Below are 19,019 nucleotides of genomic sequence, written 5' to 3' on the forward strand. Positions count from 1 at the left end.
GATCTATTTAAATAACTGATTTGAGACAGTTTTATTTGCTGTTAAAATGCATTAAAACACATCATTTTCGTGTTCTAATGAACTTTAAATACAAATAGGACTTTTAATTTAGTACATTTTGTTTTGTTTTTGATAATTTGGCATTGATTGGCTGCGCGCAAATGGGATATAGATGAGGTTATTACAATAACATATTTTCTATTTTATAAACAATAAACCGTATGCAGGCATAAAATGAAAGGTTTGTATCAAGTATTTTATTGTATTAGTATTTAGCTCCAAAACGCTAGAGGGTGCTGTTGCTGTCTCGATTGTTTTCATCCTAAACAAAGATGGCGGAGTCTGAGGAGCCTAAAGCAGGTTCATGCACTTTTTTGTTCAAAAAATCCACCAAGAAGTTCTCCGGGCGAAAGAGAAAGGCGAGCGACAGTGAAAAGGAAGGTATACAAATAATTTACCTTTTACGTGCAGTTCTGGTTCTTAGCGCAGTGAGTACAGGTTTTCATCATGCATCATTTCTGCTGCGTTGAGTACTCGTTCCCCAGCTATGTACACTTATCCAAAAAAGGCCTGTATAATATATAAGTTTGCAAATATTTATCATATATTTAGTATTTTAGCCATAACATGTGAAGATCTAAGTCTAATTATTGTAAACACATAGTGAAGCTGTATGTTATTGTGTCAGTGGCAGCGGTTACGTGCACACTCAAAATAATAATCGGATTTTTTATTTTAATTTTTTAAGTTATAGGATTATTAAAATGACCTTATTAAATGACATTGAAATGACAAACAAAATCTTCGTATTTCGTTCCGATCATGCTCCCTCTCATTACTTAAATCAGGTTTGCCTTGTCATGTCCTGTCATTTAGATCTTGAAATCAGTTAATAATCAGATTTTGTTGTGCATGTAAACATAGCCACTGATTTCTATCTTCTTCTAGTGGTGAGTTCAGTGCCAGTTTGAAAGTAATAATTTGTGTATTTTTGGCATTAGCACAATACAAATTAATATCACTATCAAGTCTAACTGAAGTCATTATTATTACATTATTATTAAATTACATTATATATATTGTGTGTTTAGAGGGCAGTAGCGATGAAGAGGAGAGTGCAGTGGTCAGGAGAGACAGAAAGGAGGGCAAAGCCAACCCCATGATTCAAAAGGTAAGCTGTAAAAACTGCTCTTTAAGTAATTTAAATGTATTTAGTATTGACATAATATAATTTTCCCGTGTCCATGGAGTGCTGCTGTGATGCTGCAGGACACAGAGAAGGGACACTTTTGGTTCTTCCACAGGATCTGGTGACCCTACCTGACCAGTCCTTCTGTTAAACTGCACTAAAACCTTTGACTGAGACACAAAGGGGACTGAGATGTGCAGTATATATCAACTGCAACAGATTACTGCAGTAAAACTTGAATTTCCCTCAGGATCAATACAGTCTCTCTCTCTATCTTATTTGTCTAGACTAAAAAAACTGAGAAGAAAATTGCAATGTCCAGTGACAGTGATGAGGAGAAAGAAGGAAAAGTCACAGTCGCTTATAAGTCCTCACGATCAGCAGTGAGTATTGACTATTTACTGTTCCTGTAATAATACTTTTATGCTTGTCTTGGGATTACATAGCTTTGTCTAGAATGGTCCACATGATAGCATTGTCTTGCATTTATGATCATACCATTCCAGGCAAAGCAATGATTTCCATAGACACAATCTTTATGCTCATCCATAAGGGAGGAAGATGAGTGAAATGAAATGTAAGTGTCTGAATTTCGATGTTTGTGGTATTTTAATATTTGATTCTCTTGATACATTCACTGTATTTATTGTTTTTTCTACCAATAATCCCACTGTTTCTAAGTGAACCGTTTCAAAAGCCCTTCTGGGGACTGGTGTTGCGAATTAGCCTTGGATGTAAACACTGTGATACCTGCATCATATTACTGAATTGTTAATCTATGTTTGTGTATCTAAACAATTAAATTAAAATAAGTAAATCCAGAAAAGTTACATAGTGCACCTGTAATATATATCTACACAAACTCCTGTTAATATGTTAGCCCTATGTCTTGAGGTTATTCTTTTGTATTGATTCAGTCTTATATTTTTTAAAGAAACCAGAAGGACCCGAGGACATGGGAGCTACAGCCACATATCAACTGGACACGGAGAGAGATAAAGATGCGCAAGCTATTTTTGAGAGGAGCCAGAAAATTCAAGAGGTGAGAAGATGGCAGTTTTCTTAAATAATAATGTAAAGCTGAATGTGTTAAGATGATTTTAAGCTTAAATTATGCAAAGGGCAGTAATTTACAATTGTTAACTTTCAGATGGTAGTAATTTAAGATTATTTTCAAATTTGAAAAATATTAGTATAGTATTTTCATCTCAACAGGAGATATCTGGCAAAGAGGACGATAAAATTTACCGTGGAATGAACAATTATCAGAAATTCATTAAACCAAAAGACACAACCATGGGCAATGCATCCTCTGGAATGGTCAGGTGAGTACCTGTTTTTTATCAGTAGAAGCAGTGTGTATTGTCATTTAACACACTCCGGTAGTTCTGTAAAACACCTTGAATTTCTTTGTGTATACAAATGAGCTTTACAGATTAATTATTCTTACAGAAAAGGGCCAATTCGTGCTCCTGAACATTTAAGAGCAACAGTTAGGTGGGATTACCAGCCAGACATTTGCAAGGACTACAAAGAGACTGGCTTCTGTGGTTTTGGAGGTGTGTACAAAAAAAACATCAAAATTAAATAAAACTCCTAATTATTATTAATATATTGTCTTTGCTTCATCAGACAGCTGTAAGTTCCTTCACGATCGGTCAGACTACAAACACGGCTGGCAAATTGAGAGGGAACTGGAAGAGGGCAGATATGGGGCTAATGGTGAGTTAAAGTCATTTAAGTTTGCCCATAGTGTCATTTCGCACTGCTTTGTTTGAAATTATAAAAATACTTAACTATTATTTCACCATCCTATGTTCTTTAAATTACAGAGGAGGAAAATTATGAGGTGAGCAGTGACGAAGAAGATATGCCATTTAAATGCTTCATCTGCAGAGAATCTTTCAAGAAACCCATTGTCACAAAGTATGTTTATTTTTTGTTTTAACTTATATAGTTATTTTATTCTTTGTCTTGTATTATTTTAATGTTTTTATTATGAATTTTCTAGATGCAAACACTATTTTTGTGAAGCTTGCGCTCTTCAACATTACCGCAAATCCAAGCGCTGCTACGTGTGTAATACTCAGACCAATGGAGTCTTCAACCCAGCAAAAGGTCAAAAAAAAAAAAAAAAAAACCCCAAAACAAAACACAGTAATACGGTCATATTTTTTAGAATAACTTGAAACTCAAATTCGTTTTCCCTTTATTTCAGAGTTGATGGCTAAGATGGAAAAACACAATGCAGCGTTAGCCGAACAACCTCCATCAGAAGAGGAAGATTAGACGACCTCCGCGTTTTGTTTGTGTCTGTGTAAACTTTAAATAAACATATTTTTTAGATACTTAACCATGTTTGTGTCGCACTTTCAAGTTAACAATATTTATTACATAAACGTAACATTTGCCACACACTGCTTTGCTCTCACATTACATGCAGCCAGACAAAACAAGCACCAATAGAACATTCACAATAAAGGAACATCAAGCCCAGATTTATGTCCAAGGAAAAACTATCCACTGTGGTGTTTAAACTGTGGTCCAACTACCACTGGTCAACTGGTGCACTGATAGTACAGTACTATTTAAAATTCATTATCTAAATTCTGAAGTCCTGTCTGAATTTAGATCTGGGATAAATCCAGACTATTTTGTTCTAGTTAAAAGCTTTAGTTAAAAACTGTTTCTAAGGGAGGCCTTCCACTCGTATGTTTCCTTTGCCTGAAATGTTTCACAATTTGGCATTAAACTTATCTAATTCCATGGAGACAAGTAGCTGACTACCAGGTCGAGTTACAGGTCAGATCTGTGGAGGTGTCTCCGCTCACATGTTTTTCAAGGTATTTTTGACAACAAACACCTGTAATTGAATAAATGCATGAGTTCAATGCCAAGCTGTGTACATTCCAAGCAAAGCAGTAAGTAACATCTCCACCAAGACCAGCAGGTGGCAGAACCATCATCAGAAAAGTTACATAGTGCACCTTTAAGCTCTAGTTATTGAAGCTTTCACCTGGTTTATCAGCTGTTTATACATTGCCATTATTAATACAAGTCACTACATATCTTGACAGAGACAGTAGAGTTTGTGTTAGTGAGGTCCATTTAGTACAGAAGGTGTGAGGGAAATGTTTAAGAACCAGTAATTGGCTAAATAACTTCATCTTTTTCAATAACAGTGAATACCAAAGCCAATGGTGGAGTTACTGTAACATAGTCTAAGAAAGATGTCTACATGTATTTGAAGCCATTTTCCCTCTGGACAAGCTGCAGAAAGCAGAAAGCTACCCGTGTCCTCTGCAGCAGGGGCCAGTATAAACCCTTCGTGATCTGACCGTCTAGACAAGAGGTAACAGTTTGCAGTAGCAGCATCCCACTGGTCAGTTTGGGACAGAAACCTGGATTGATCCTGCTGTTTTTGGTTACGCGGGCTCAAGTGAATACAATCTGAACAGGGGTACGCCAGGGGACAGGGCAGAGGCCATCAGTGCAAGTCCTGTGCATATAGAGCAAAAGCGCCGTGCAAGAGACAAGAGGCAACCTGGCTGCTGGCTTTAACTCGTCAAACAGCAACTCCTTTACATTTGTACTATTTACAACAAAACTGTTACAAAACAAGATTTCAGCTTTTCAAGTGTTCATGAGTAACCTATGGGTGAGGTCCCACTATAACGTCCTTTGTCAGAAATCCCAGTCGTCCACGTCCAAGTGACTGAGGCCAGACTCCAGACTAGCCAGAGCCGAGGGAGAGTCCTGTGTCTGGAGCTCATAACTGGTGATGGGCGTCACGGGGCGCAGGAGCTCTGGGAGGGCCTCCGAGGGACGCCGCTTGATCTGAGAGAAAAGAAATTATTTAAACATGAAGCAGCATTTAGTTAAGAGTTTGTGTGAAAACATGCTTAGACATTCAGAATACATGCTCCAAATAAATTATTACTTTTAACTCTTAAGGGAAAAATAAAGGACTAAGCAATGTTTGTTGGGGTTGTGTCATGAAAATACATGTGCTCTTATGCATTTCGTATATGCAGAGCGCTACTTGTTTCCCATGATCCCCAGTAGAGACATACTTGCACCAACCTGTTTGAAGAAAGGATGTCCTAACAGAGTGGTGGCAGATGGCCTGTGGGAAGAAATAAAACATCGTCATAATTATACATTTCTTTTCCCCTGTGTAAGTGACCTCAGTGTCTAACCTTTTCTCTGGGTCACGCTGTAAACACATCTCCACAAAAGAGTGGAAGTGAGGGGAGAAGGTGCGGTTGTAGGGGTGCCCTGCTGAGGTGGAAGCATGGTCTCCGTTTGAGTGGCGTCCAGCTCCAGGACCCTCACAGATGCCAGAGTCAGCCCCTGAGCGCGAAGGCTTCATGGAGAGCTCCTCAGGTGGGATCGTAGTGGTGTCCAACAAACAGGGCACTGTACCATTCAGCTTTTCTAATAACATCTACAAGTCATAAAAAGTTAATAGTTCAGTAAATAGTATAGATTACATTTCATGAATTTCCTTCATGATAATAAAATATCCATCCTTCCATCTATTCATCTATCCATCTATTGAACTGTAAAACATTTCTGTTGAGATGTTATTGATTTGCCTGGAATGTTCTACAGTATGGAATTAAATGTCTTTTTTTATTAAATAGTGTTTTTCTCTTTCTATTGCATTCTTCTTACTATGAGCGGGTTGCCTTTATACAGATCAGTAAGATGGTTGCCTTGGATACCTTCTTGTGGTGACTAATAGGTTTATGCCATACTGTGGAACATTCCAAACAAGCTTCGCCACCACAACAACAGTTACATAGGGCACCTCAAGGTTATCATTTAGTTTTGTAACTACAGTGTTTCGTACCTGTGTGGGAGGCATGTCTTTAAAGGGAACATGTCCATTGGCTAGTTCACATGCTGTGATACCCAGGCTGTAAATGTCTGACCGGGAGTCATAGCCCTCAAGGTTCTGTAATAAAATAAACACAAATGAACTAAGATTAATCATCTTCTCACAACAACTTGATGGGGGCATTTTTCAGTTACAGTGGTGTCATTGTCGGTTAAAAAGACATTTGGCTTCTGTGTTCTGGACCCAATTTCTGACAAATAATGATTCAGGTAAAAATATGTAGATTTAATGTTTAGTTATTTCTTTCAGTAACGGTGAATCACCCATAGAGTTATAATGACCTCTGCCTTCCATCTGTAATTATGACCTATAAAAAGAAATGCTGTGTCTAAACATACCTGCTGTAGCACTTCGGGGGAGAGCCAGGGCAGGACTTTGATGCTGTACTGGGGGAAGTCGTGGACCACCCTGACCCTTTGTCCATGACGTATCAGACTGAAAATACTGCGCAGGCCAGACATACAGACCTGCCCATCTGCTGAGATCAGCACATGGCTGGCCTTCACACTCCTACACAAGCAACAGTGTGAATCAACAACTGTCAAAGCATCAGTAACCGGGCAAGTTACAAGAACACATTTTGAACTATGAGCTATAAGCTACTGGAATACACAATATTATTGGAGACCACATCATCACAAACAAAACCCACAGCCTTATAATTTCAGTAAACCATTTTCTGAATTGTAAATAAATGAAACTTAAGTTGCAAGAAATAGCAAGCTTTAAACCAATTTGTTAGTACTAATGAGGCCCAGTCACACTGTTCATGATTTCACCCTCTACAACAAAACACAAGTGGTACTTCTCCTTTAGAGAACATAAAAGCTACATAAAAACCTAAAATATTAACCTGATGAAGTAATTATTGTGACAGCTTGTTACTGATAACAGAAGGGACAGTGTGCGCTCACCTATGAACATATCCCATGTGGTGGATGTACTCTAGAGCTTTAAGCATCCCCAATAAAATATATGCAATAGTCAGCTCCCCCATACCATCAGTAAAGTGGGAGCAGATGAGGTCTCTTGCTGAGCCTGAAAGTAATTACACTGAAGTAAATACAAATATAGTATTTATTACAAGTTATTAAGGCAGATTATTCAAATGTTTTTTTTACCATAAGCCATGAAGGGTGTGATGACCCACAGCTCATTTTCAGCTATAAAAATACTCTTATAAGGGAGAATACTGGGATGGTGGAACAACTTGGACACATGCAGTTCACCCTGTGGTAGAGAAAAGGTATATTTTTAGAAATACCACACAACAATGCTCAGTTCTGTATTGATTTCTCAGGGGAGAAATGGAGTCGATACAAACCTGCAGGTATGTGACCATGTCATTAGTGCAGGACTCCAGGTCAATGCGTCGTATGGCCACATGTTCCCCTGTGGGTCTGTACCGAGCTAAGTTTACTGTCATCAGCTGATCCAGACCGTGACCTTTAACCCAAAACATCTATTTAAAGTGCCCATATTACAGTATTTTCTGATCTATATTATAATGTTTCCTTATCAAAAATCTACCTGGAGTTGTGTTTTGTTTCATCCACACATGTTTAACAATCAAATCCTGCATATTTAGGCTAGTACTTTTCTCAAACCTAAAACGCCCTAATTCTGACTGATGATGTCATGTGGTTATACAGGAAGTACTCCACTGTGCTTTTAAACTCCATATACCTTCACTAGAATCATTTGGATGATTTTGGCCCTGAAGTTGCCAATCTCCATTGAACTAAAGATAAAAGATAGCTGCTGGAGAACCTCTGCATAACATCACAAGGTGGAACAGAACATTTTGAGCTTTTGAGATGTAGACATAATAATAAAAGTGTTACTCAGACATGTGTGAAAAAACAACTCCAGGTATATTTTTGAGGAGGTAACAACATTCCAACATGACTTAAACACAAGAGTCAATGCTGAGTGATATAGGACCTTCAAACAACCAATGGTGTCTAATTAAGTTATGTTGGTTGTGATATGTTTTAAGACATTTTGATGCCTGGTGGCATTACATTTATTTTTTTTTTTTAAACAAGCTGCTTAATGGATACAGAGATTATGATTAATGTAGTATAAATGATGAACAAAGAATCAATCAGGTATCATTTAAATACTTGCACCAGTACAGAGTATATGTTTGCTTATCATTTTCCTTTCTTCTTAACTGTTCAAATCTAAACCACATTACACATTGGCTTTCTTGTTCTTTTATTATATTCCTGACTGTAGACACTATATATAGATGATAACTGCAGTTTATTGTTTATGCTAAAGCAGCCCCATGTTCCTTATGTGTAGTCAGGTGCAGGTGGGGGTGTTACCGATGACAGTGAGGGGCTCGTAGGCGCTACTGTCGGGGAGAAAGCTGCCCATGGTGTCCCGGCGCGGCAGCGAGGTCAGACTCTCCGCACTGTCCTCATCGGCCTAAGACAGACACACACCAGCAATATGAATGGACTGGCAAATTACTGTAGTAGTTCTAGAAATTAATACTTCAGTTACTCTGAATTACTTTTGTTTCCATTGGCAATGGCAATCAATTTGTTTTTGTGATCAAATCAGAACTCTACTGTACTCTTTGTAAATGTATCAACTGAATAGCATGTTTATATATTTAATAACAGTGTTGTATTAATATTGTTTACAGTGAGGACTCCTGAGTCTAAATGATGGAAATGGCGACTAATTGGCAGTGAATACAAAATAAAGCATGTCACATGACTAGCTGATCTGTTTCCATGGTGACTGTGGGCAGGAAGTGAATGAGAGCAAAAGCCTCAGATGACCTCAGTAAGATCAAGTTATTTACATTTTTTTGCACAAACTGGGCAAAATGTAACAATAAGTCTATTCATGCTCTGGCAGTTATCATTTCTTAGATCCAATCAAATGGCTTGTGGGCTGCCATTTTGATCAGATACAGAAAAGAATGGCCATGCATTGCTAAAGCTGACACATGGCAGTTTATCCATCTGCATCCATCAGCCTGCAGAGATTCACAGAGACACAGGAAACCAGTCATACTGTCGACTGAACAGCAGCTGTCACCAAACCCACATAAAACAACACCAAACATCTAAGAGAAGGTTGAGTGGGAGAACAACATCAAACCCTGTTAAACAAAGCAAGATTTTAACTGCACAGCTAGTAAAGCAGGCTACAATGTGTACAAAAGTGTGTTGTTACAACAGCTTAAAACATTGAAACTATTATTCAAAAGACAGCTAAAAATGAGCTCAGAGATTACAATCACTCTATAATTTATTCAATGCACTGACTGTACTCTGTCCCGGTGCGCTGGTAGTGAGGTGGGGTGGCTTTCTGAACGGGTCAGTGTCATGGAATGATTGCTCATGCATGCATTTAGTGCAGAGCCTTGAGTGACACTGGTCTGTGTGCACACACATGCTCGCACGCACACACACAAAGGCAGGTTGGACATGGAGATGCAGTGACAGGAGTACCACACTTACTTTCCTGTGAGAGAGTCCCTGAGCTTGCTCTGGGGCAGAGAAACGATGTCAATGACATAAAGACATGAACAAAAGAGAAGAGGGTCTGTGTTTGTAGCAGCTCAGGGCATGGCCGCCACAGGCCAGAGTGGGTCAACAATAAATGATAATAAGTAAAATAAGCTTTTATACAGAATTTTGGTGAACTCCAACCATGACTGAAAACAACAAAAAATGCTAAATAAAAAGCAAGTAAAATCTGGCTCAGAGCTGCTGGTTGTTCTTCAGATATGAATGAAATGCAAAAAAGCAGGCATGCAGGATTGTGAACAGCCATTTAAAATATGGAGGAATGTTTAATAAAAAATGTACTTGGAAATACAATGGTTTTAGAAAGAAAAATATAATTTCAGGCATAAAAAAACAACATGTTTTATTTTATCACTGAGATACAAAAAATAGTTGCATCAAGAATCATCTATTTGTACTTAAAACACCCCACCCAAAAAATCCCACAAACATTTTCAAAACAAGCTCATAAAGGCTCATAGCAGAAGCATGTCGCTGCGGCAAATGCATGAACCTTGTTCAGAAAATAGATTTGATACTTTAATGAAAGCAAATTAAAGCAATGACAAAAACACTAGTAATGTAAATTACTTTAATAGTGATTTTTTTTAAATTATTACAGCCTGATTTTTGCTTTGGGTTCTCACCTCCAAAAAACTCCAAATCCCACAGGCTCTCCACACTCAATTTCTCAGTAACCCAGCGCTGACAGAAAAAGAGCAATCAGAGGAATGGAAGAGAAAAGAAAAAGAGAAGAAAACGGGCATAAGCAACAGAACAAAAAGTGCACACAAAACTCAATGAAAATAACTTACAAGAAACGACATTGAGTCCTCTTGTATTTGAAACTTTATAACGTTGAAACCCACGAGATGACTATATTCATGAAAAAGAAACACGATGACACCATTATAAAAATCATTCCCATGAATAATCTCTCTGAGATTAAAGAAAACTAAGACACAATGATGGAGATTCCTAAAAGTGCCTAGCGTTAAATGCAAGCAATTCCCTCCAACTTTCACAGAGATTTGGTACATGTATATATGCATAAGAGCTGCAGATAAATGCTGATTTCATTGAATTACTGACATTTAGCTGCTGCTAAGCCTTCGCTAATGGTTCGCTAACGTGCAATACCGTTAGCCAAGTCCTATGATGACAATAAAGATCACAGCGGTTCACGGTGAAGTCCCCTACCTTTTCTCTTTTGTGATTATAACAGCAAGCCAAACAGAATAGCATATTCAGGGAATTTACTTGATGAAAACATCTTTCTCAGTGGAGTGTTTTGTTGACATCTTTCGTTAGGAAAAAAGCACAGCTACATTTGCGTCGCGGAAAATTAACGACAAGCCCACACATTTTTGGCGCGTTTTGATGACGTGGACGACCATCATCTCAGAAAATACAGAGACCGCCGCCGCCAGAAAAAGGTTTTTGTTCAATATTCACTTAAATCACAAGTAAAGATGGATTCTGTATCAACGGCATAGGCACTGGCACTGCTCCAGTCACAACCAAACAGCTAGTTATTCGCAATATGTCGATTCTACAGCTTCACCCGAGTCTCGTTTACGGCCTTGTAGCTAATGCTAAAGCTATAATGATCGACATGTATAACTATAATAATGCTAGTCAAATAATCCTATCGAAAGTGTTATATAGTATAGTTACTCTGCATTACAGCGTTATCAACGAATTAATGTTTAGTTCAGATATGCCTTAAGACGCTGCTAAAAATTAAATGCGATTGTTGTATAGGCTGCTGTTTATATGTGCAAATATATTATTATATGTCACACTTGCACCTGTGTGAGTTACACTACAGGACCCACATGCAATTGTGATTGTAATGTACAGTACGTTGTTGTTTGGGGTGTAATGGCTAACGAGTTACTCTATTTTAATGTATATATTTATACTGTGTATGTGACACGTGCATAAATTTCCTCATCTTGGTTCTTTTAGAGCACAATGAACTGGAACAAGGGCGGCCAAGGTGTCAAGCGAGGGTTTGGGTTTGGAGGATTTGTCCTTGGAGGTAAAAAAGACGAACCTCAACTTCCACACAAATCTCACACATCATTTGGGGGTTCAGGATCTGGTGGAGGATATGGCAAAAACCAGCAGATGCCATCCTTCTACAAAATAGGAACTAAACGAGCCAACTTTGATGAGGAAAATGCGTAAGTACCAGTTTATTAATCTTAATCTGAAATGACGTCTGAACATAAATTGGTTACTCATCATGATAATTGTTATTTAAAAGCTATTTTGAAGATGATGAAGAGGAGGCCGGCAACAATGTGGATCTGCCCTATATCCCAGCAGAGAACTCTCCCACACGCCAACAGATGAAGTCTGGTGGGGGTTCAGACAGCGAAGATGACCCTTTGGATGCATTTATGGCAGAAGTTGAGGTGATAAGAGAGAAATATACTTATAAACTTAAAATGTATTTGATATGTGCTCATTGATAATTTATGCTGTTTTGTTTGCTTAGAGCCAAGCTGCAAGAGATATGAAGAAACTGGAGGAAAAGGAGAAAGAGAACCCTGACAAGTAAGACATCTTTTGCACATTAGTTTATTAAATTAAAATAGGTTGTGTGCCTTACTTTTATCCTGTATTTTACCATATCAGGTAAGTGAATGGCTTTTTATCGGGATAAGGGGGGTGATGTGGGTGTGTGAACAAGCCGCAGGGAAGTTTTTTTTCTCCGCTTCTCTTTTCAGGGGTATTCGTGATGACATTGAAGAGGAGGATGAACAAGTGAGTGAAATCTCCACAGTCCATAGCCTTGAAGTATTATTGCTGGCCAGGGATGTCTTCATATCATGTATTCTTTCCATGTTATTTCTGCAGGTTGCATTGCCATCAATCTGTATTGTATATCCAATAATCCATAAGACAATATGCTCTGTGTAATAAAGTTGGAGTACCTAAGTTTCACACAATGAATGGTGGAAGTAGGTACATCCTATTTTAAGTTGTTCCTGGCTCATCCTTAGTATCCACATTAGTGCATTTTCTGATGGTAAAACACAGAGGACCATCTTAGCTAAGCCTTGTCACATCCTATAACATTGCAATAAATTGGACTCTTTTTATAATTATGATACAGACTGCAAAACTTTACTCTTTTAGAAGACAGGTACTCCAGCTTGAAAGAGTATGTTGAGTTTTTGGTCAGTTGTTTCAAGATTGACCTTTACAGCTGATGTTTTAAATGTTTTTATTTTTGGAAGCATTTGTTAATATGATTGGATCTGCTGTAACACAATTGACTTTGCTCTCTGCAGGAAGCTTATTTCCGTTACATGGCAGAGAATCCAACCGCAGGGCTAACACAGGAGGAAGAGGAGGAAAATATTGACTATGACAGTGATGGAAACCCAATTCCCTCTACCACTAAGAAAATCATCATGCCTCTTCCACCCATTGACCACTCAGAGGTACAGCTAATGAACTAAATAAAGATGAGAGTAACTATTGGACATGTGAATGTGTTTTATTGACATACATTTTCATAAACAGATCGATTATCCTCCGTTTGAGAAAAACTTTTATCAAGAACATGAGGAGCTTAGTACCCTGACTGGAATGCAGGTTATAGAGCTCAGGACAAAAACTGAATTTGAGGGTAAGTAAACAGAATTTTCAAAGATGGTTGTATTCACATAATGTTTTTTCTTTGAATAACACCTTTTTGTTGATTCAGGTTTCTGGAGCAGCCCCTCCAAAGCCGTGCACTAGCTTTGCCCATTTTAGCTTTGATGAACAGCTGATGCACCAAATTCGTAAATCTGAATACACACAACCAACGCCAATTCAGTGCCAGGTATAAAAAGTGTTTGTTGAAAAAATAATTGCAACGGTTTGAAATATATTGATTGAAGAATTGAACAATGGTTTCCTTTCTCTCACTTTTGTTATTTATCAAGGGCGTACCCATTGCATTGTCTGGCCGTGACATGATTGGTATTGCAAAAACTGGCAGTGGAAAAACAGCAGCCTTCATTTGGCCGATGTTGGTTCATATTATGGACCAGAAGGAGCTAGAGCCTGGCGAGGGTCCCATTGCAGTCATCGTCTGCCCAACAAGAGAGCTTTGTCAGCAGGTAATTTAGACTATGGGAAGTAGGCCTGTCAAGATAACACATTTTGAAATGTGTCAGAAGCAAAAAAAAAAAAAAAAACAGAAAAAGAAAGGCCACTGTATGTCTTTGGTATAATAAGCCTAAGGAATGGTAATTGCTGTAAACTTTTCTAAATGAACCATTTCCTAAATAAAACGAGCTGCTATAAATAAGTAATGCAAACTTTTGTACACTCTAGTACTTTGTTGTGTTTATATAACTGCCACATTTATTATTCAGTCTATGAATCTCACATTTTAGAGTTCAAAAAGGAAGAAGCTAAATACAATTTAAAAAAAAGTTACTTAATATTAACATTCAACAATAATTTTGAGTTCATGTAGTAATTACAAACAGGCCAAATGGAAGTGTTTTCTTGTCCTCAGAGCATGAAAATAGAAAATGAAAAATATTATCTAATTAAAGCTTTTCCTTAGATTCACGCAGAGTGTAAACGTTTTGGGAAAGCCTACTCATTACGATCAGTGGCAGTTTATGGAGGCGGAAGCATGTGGGAGCAGTCCAAGGCTCTGCAGGAAGGAGCAGAAATAGTTGTATGCACTCCGGTAAGAAAGTACTGGCCTAATTTGTTTAACTTGTATTTAACTTGGCTGTTGATAACTACTGTATGTATATATTCATGCTCAATAGGGTCGTCTCATCGACCATGTTAAAAAGAAGGCCACGTCTCTACAGAGGGTCACATATCTGGTATTTGATGAGGCTGATCGCATGTTTGATATGGGCTTTGGTAAGTTATTACTTGAATAATAATTAACACCCAAAATAAAGTGTTTAACCCTTTAATAAACATTTGTGCCTTATTATTTTTAGAATACCAGGTTAGATCTATTGCCAGCCATGTGCGTCCAGACAGACAAAGTAAGAGTTTTTCATTCTCTGTGAAAAGTCTATTTTAAGTGCAGTGATGCTAAATACTATTTTTGTTTTTGTCTTTCACAGCCCTTCTGTTCAGTGCTACTTTTCGGAAGAAGATCGAGAGACTGGCCAGAGACATCCTGGTAGATCCAATTCGCGTTGTGCAGGGAGACATTGGAGAGGTATGATTTTAATACAGGTTTATTCTCCTAACACACTTGAAAAAACAAGTCTTGTTTAATTTAGTTTATTTTGGTCACAGGATATATTCTTTCTGACATTATTTCATAAACTTTAATATTTAAAATGCAAGAAGACTGAAAAGTTTTAGCCTGAAGCATAAGCTTATATTAAGTACTTTATTAAAATAACACGCAGCATAGATGCTTTCCCTATATGTAGGTGATTCTAACAAACTATTATATTTAGATAACAATAATCAATAAGTAAAATTTTTGCAACAGTTTAAAATTGCCCATAAATGTCTTTGTTGAGGTTCAAGACACAACAAGTGAACAGACTGTGAAATGAACCACCAAATAACACAAACATCACCTCATGTCCTTATTTGGAAATTAACACCTCAAGTGTTTGTTCGTTATTTAATCAACTCTTTTTGCAGCTTTTTACACTATATTTTTAGATGATCACTGATTTTCTAATTTAGCATATTTTCAAGATATCTATTTTGATATCCTTACCCATATTTCTTCTGTTTTTAGGCTAATGAGGATGTTACTCAAATGGTGGAGATGTTGCACACTCCTTCTGATAAGTGGACCTGGCTGACACGGAGGCTGGTTGAGTTCACGTCCTCGGGCTCAGTCCTCATTTTTGTCACAAAGAAAGCGAACTCTGAAGAACTGGCCACAAATCTTACCCAGGAGGGCTACAGTCTGGGCCTACTTCACGGTGACATGGACCAGAGCGAGAGGAACAAGGTCATTTCTGATTTTAAGAAGAAGAATCTGCCTATTCTGGTAGCCACTGATGTAGCAGGTGAGTACACAGAGATAAACAGTAATATTTTTGTACATAAGTTTTAGGCATGACCAATCCATTATTATTGGTATAGCACATTTTACTTACTCAAATGCCAAAATTATGAGATTTGTAAAAATATAGAATAAAATATAAATGGCAGCAGCAGTAGCAACAGTTCTATAGAATAAGAAAGACATTAAAATCACAGCACAAACAAATCAAAACACAAGTAATTGTCATAAAATGAACATTAAAAGAGAAGAGTGTAGAATAAAAACCTTCATATTTACATGTAAACAAAACTGTTTTGAGTCTGTATTTTCAAAGTAGAATTATGATTGACATTAACAATTATGATTACTCCTCAAATTACCACATGGTATGAGTTTAAAATTGACAATAAATCTTCTTTCAGAACTGGTTGTTGGATCTGTCACACAGGCTAGCCCTCATATCCTACATGTATTAACCATTGCTGGTTCAGAATATTGCACTTTTCAATCCATTATCTCCTTTTTATGCTGCCTTTTAAACAAATCAACCATTAAGACAAAAGCATCTCCTACATACTCATACTTTTACACTGACTTCACCACTTCAGCAGCAGAAAGTAGACATATTATAGGTTTGCCTGATCAGTCTATAATAATATGATCATGTATTAACCATTATTTATCTTTCTTGTGCTTAGCTCGTGGTCTGGACATCCCCTCTATTCGGACTGTGGTGAACTATGACGTGGCCCGGGACATTGATACACACACACACAGGATTGGTCGAACGGGTCGTGCAGGAGAGAAGGGCGTGGCTTACACTCTTCTCACCAGCAAGGACACTTCATTTGCTGGTGACCTGGTACGAAATCTGGAGGGAGCCAATCAGGCTGTCTCCAAGGAGTTGATGGATTTAGCCATGCAGGTAAGAGTGTAAAAATAGTCAGTGACATCAAATTGTAAACGTTTGCATAATTGCTGGTTTTATCCCCTTTTTTTTGTTTTTTTTTTGTTTCAGAATCCCTGGTTCAGAAAATCCAGATTTAAGGGTGGGAAAGGGAAGAAGTTGAACATTGGTGGAGGTGGTCTTGGTTACAAAGAAAGACCAGGCCTAGGAGCTGAGAGTTCAGTAAGTTTGTCTACAAATTCACACACATATTTTCTTAATTTATTTATAGAATCTTACTGAAACTGAGTGCAGACGGAAAAATATATTTATATTTTTATGTTATTTTCAGGGTGGTGGAAGCAGCAGCAGTGTCATGTCTAGTAGTTATGAAGGCTACAGCAAACCAACTACAGGAGCTATGGGAGATCGGATAGCTGCGATGAAACAGGCTTTCCAGGTATGCACTAAAAAAAAAAAACTAAAAAAAAACACAAGTCTTTTGTCTATCAAAACTATATATTCATGCTCCACAATAAATCACAATCAGAACAAAATTGGCAATTTGAGTTGGCAATGGCTGCAGTTATTGAGATGGTAGAATGCCTTCTGCAAAGAACAAAATACCCTGTCTTTTTATAGAAAAATCTTGTTAAACCTGAAGTTTAGACCTATATATTCTTAGTATTACATCTCTAAACACAATACTTCAGAAAAATCATATTTAGATCTTTTTCTCCAAATTGTTCAGCCCTACTATATTTGTAATTCTTTGGCTTTCTCCTTCTTCCCTTTTTAGGCTCAGTACAAGAGTCACTTTGTTGCTGCTACCGGTAATGCTCCAAAACTCAGCACAAAGTCCAGCAGTACCTCAGGCTGGACCAGCGCGGGCAGCCTCAGCTCTGTGCCAACAGAGGCCGCCAGCAGTCCCAAGATGTCTGGCTTCACCAGCGCTGGCACACTTAGCTCCATCCCCAACATCCAACCCAGTGTCCAACCAAGCCCCCAGCCCTTTTACCCCCCTCCACCCCCCAAAGACAGCTCCCGGGACAGGTATGGGGACGATCGTGGGCGCCATGGAGACGACCGGGGACGTCACAGCGACAGTCACCATCGCCACAGTGACAGAGGCCATGGTGACGATCGCTACAGTAGCAGGGATCGTTACGGAGACAGTGACAGGGATAGGGACCGCCATGGAGACCGGGATCGGCACAGCAGCAGTAGCAGCAGCCGTCATAGCGATAGTCGGCATAGTGATAGTCGAAATGGAGATGGAAGCAGGAGGGACAGGGAGGAGAGGAGGAGTGACAGAGATGGAGACAGGGATGATGGTTTTGCTGTTCCTGAACCACCCAAAAAGAGGAAAAGCAGGTGGGATAACTAAAACAGGAGGTACAACTGTGAACAGGAATAAACAAAGAAAAAAAGAAAATCGGTTGCATTTACATGGTTGAATTGAGGTGGAGGGCAGGTTTGAATTCCATGTTAGTACTTTTCATGGATTATAGTTAATATCTCTGCAGTTACCAGACCTGAAGATTAGAAAAAAATATTTTACAATATTGTCAAAATATTAATGAATTCCAATGTGTGGATTGGTCAGTAGACAAAATATGAAGCAAAGTAGAAAGTAGGAACAAATTTCAGTTAAATATACCGGTAACAGGATTTGCATTATTTGATTTTCTGTTCAGTTATGTCTTCTCAAAACTAACTGATGGAAAAAAAACAACTCCACACTGTTCTCCATCTTGAGTATGTAACAACATTACTTTGAATGCAACCTATACAGGGAAGAGGAAAAAAAATAAGAAAATAAGACATGCAAAATTATGGGCAGGTCTGAGTCAACAGAGCAGTGATGATCAAAAGAGGCCACAGACTGAACGTGTGGACTTGAACGCATCACTCCAGGGCTATCCCAAGTTTATCAAAGAGATCAACATAAACAGTTTAGAGCAGTCACTGTACATACACCACTGAAGCTGTTGTCAACACAAATCAATAGGTCTAAGCAATAGAAATCTCAAAAAAAAAAAATAGGATGTCATTATGTCTGTTTTAACTTTGCATTTTTGTTAAGGACCTTAGTGCGTCTTATCATCTAATAATTCCCACATGTAAATTAACTCCATTTCAGTGGACTGCATTCAGCAAGAAAACCCTGTATCTTTTTCCTTTTATGTGCTCAAGTTTTAGTGAAGTGCCTTCTGCTGGCATTTAGTGTTGGTGTTTATCATTTTGTTGTTTGTCAAAAAAAAATATATTTAATGTGTGTATCATCAACACATTGAAGTTTTGATTAAAAACATTTCTTTGTCAATGGCTTCTTGTTTCGGTTTGATATCTACATCAGTAGTAAGTTATTTCACACTTCAGTTGTTGAATGATAATGCATTTTGTACTTTCTATATTTCAGTTAGTGTTTTTACCAAAATTTCTCCATTAGTTGTAAATTGTGGATACATGTTTTTTTTCTTTCTTTCTTTTTTCTGGTTAATATGATT

The 19,019-nt window shown here is 37.9% G+C and overlaps 3 protein-coding genes across 6 annotated transcripts; 2 read left to right on the forward strand and 1 right to left on the reverse strand.

Annotated features, from left to right (window-relative positions):
- The first annotated feature begins 287 nt into the window (after positions 1-287).
- On the forward strand, positions 288-3,542 carry rnf113a (ring finger protein 113A). The gene is made up of 10 exons (XM_020931770.2): positions 288-441; positions 1,092-1,171; positions 1,477-1,572; positions 2,124-2,231; positions 2,405-2,514; positions 2,642-2,748; positions 2,822-2,911; positions 3,022-3,115; positions 3,201-3,307; positions 3,408-3,542. The coding sequence occupies exons 1-10, from the start codon at positions 333-335 to the stop codon at positions 3,476-3,478; spliced, it is 972 nt and encodes a 323-aa protein (XP_020787429.2). The 5' UTR covers positions 288-332; the 3' UTR covers positions 3,479-3,542.
- On the reverse strand, positions 3,359-10,976 carry strada (STE20 related adaptor alpha). Of its 4 annotated transcripts, XM_055152339.1 has the most exons (13): positions 10,826-10,964; positions 10,441-10,501; positions 10,273-10,330; positions 9,578-9,606; positions 8,426-8,528; positions 7,417-7,538; positions 7,214-7,322; positions 7,007-7,130; positions 6,431-6,602; positions 6,045-6,149; positions 5,389-5,636; positions 5,273-5,315; positions 3,359-5,026 (listed from the first exon to the last, which is right to left on the reverse strand). In XM_055152339.1, exons 2-13 carry the CDS (start codon positions 10,450-10,452, stop codon positions 4,874-4,876), a joined length of 1,278 nt encoding a protein of 425 aa, XP_055008314.1. In that variant the 5' UTR covers positions 10,453-10,501; positions 10,826-10,964; the 3' UTR covers positions 3,359-4,873. The 4 variants fall into 4 exon arrangements, with proteins under 4 accessions (XP_055008314.1, XP_055008313.1, XP_020787412.1 ...); XM_055152338.1 differs by lacking the exon at positions 9,578-9,606 and having other exon boundaries at positions 10,826-10,907; XM_020931753.2 differs by lacking the exons at positions 9,578-9,606; positions 10,273-10,330.
- On the forward strand, positions 10,967-18,835 carry ddx42 (DEAD (Asp-Glu-Ala-Asp) box helicase 42). Its single transcript, XM_020931728.2, is given in 19 exon segments — positions 10,967-11,061; positions 11,597-11,814; positions 11,898-12,048; positions 12,132-12,190; positions 12,364-12,400; positions 12,931-13,083; positions 13,166-13,252; positions 13,254-13,271; positions 13,350-13,469; positions 13,573-13,749; positions 14,205-14,333; positions 14,419-14,518; positions 14,602-14,649; positions 14,731-14,828; positions 15,369-15,645; positions 16,322-16,548; positions 16,642-16,752; positions 16,862-16,969; positions 17,309-18,835. Coding segments are annotated over 18 exon segments (2,700 nt in total). The 5' UTR covers positions 10,967-11,061; positions 11,597-11,602; the 3' UTR covers positions 17,897-18,835.
- The last annotated feature ends 184 nt before the right edge of the window (positions 18,836-19,019 follow it).

Source organism: Boleophthalmus pectinirostris, unplaced genomic scaffold (assembly GCF_026225935.1).
Source record: "Boleophthalmus pectinirostris isolate CB_2022bp ecotype Guang Dong unplaced genomic scaffold, ASM2622593v1 HiC_scaffold_17, whole genome shotgun sequence".
Classification (NCBI taxonomy): Eukaryota; Metazoa; Chordata; class Actinopteri; order Gobiiformes; family Gobiidae; genus Boleophthalmus; species Boleophthalmus pectinirostris.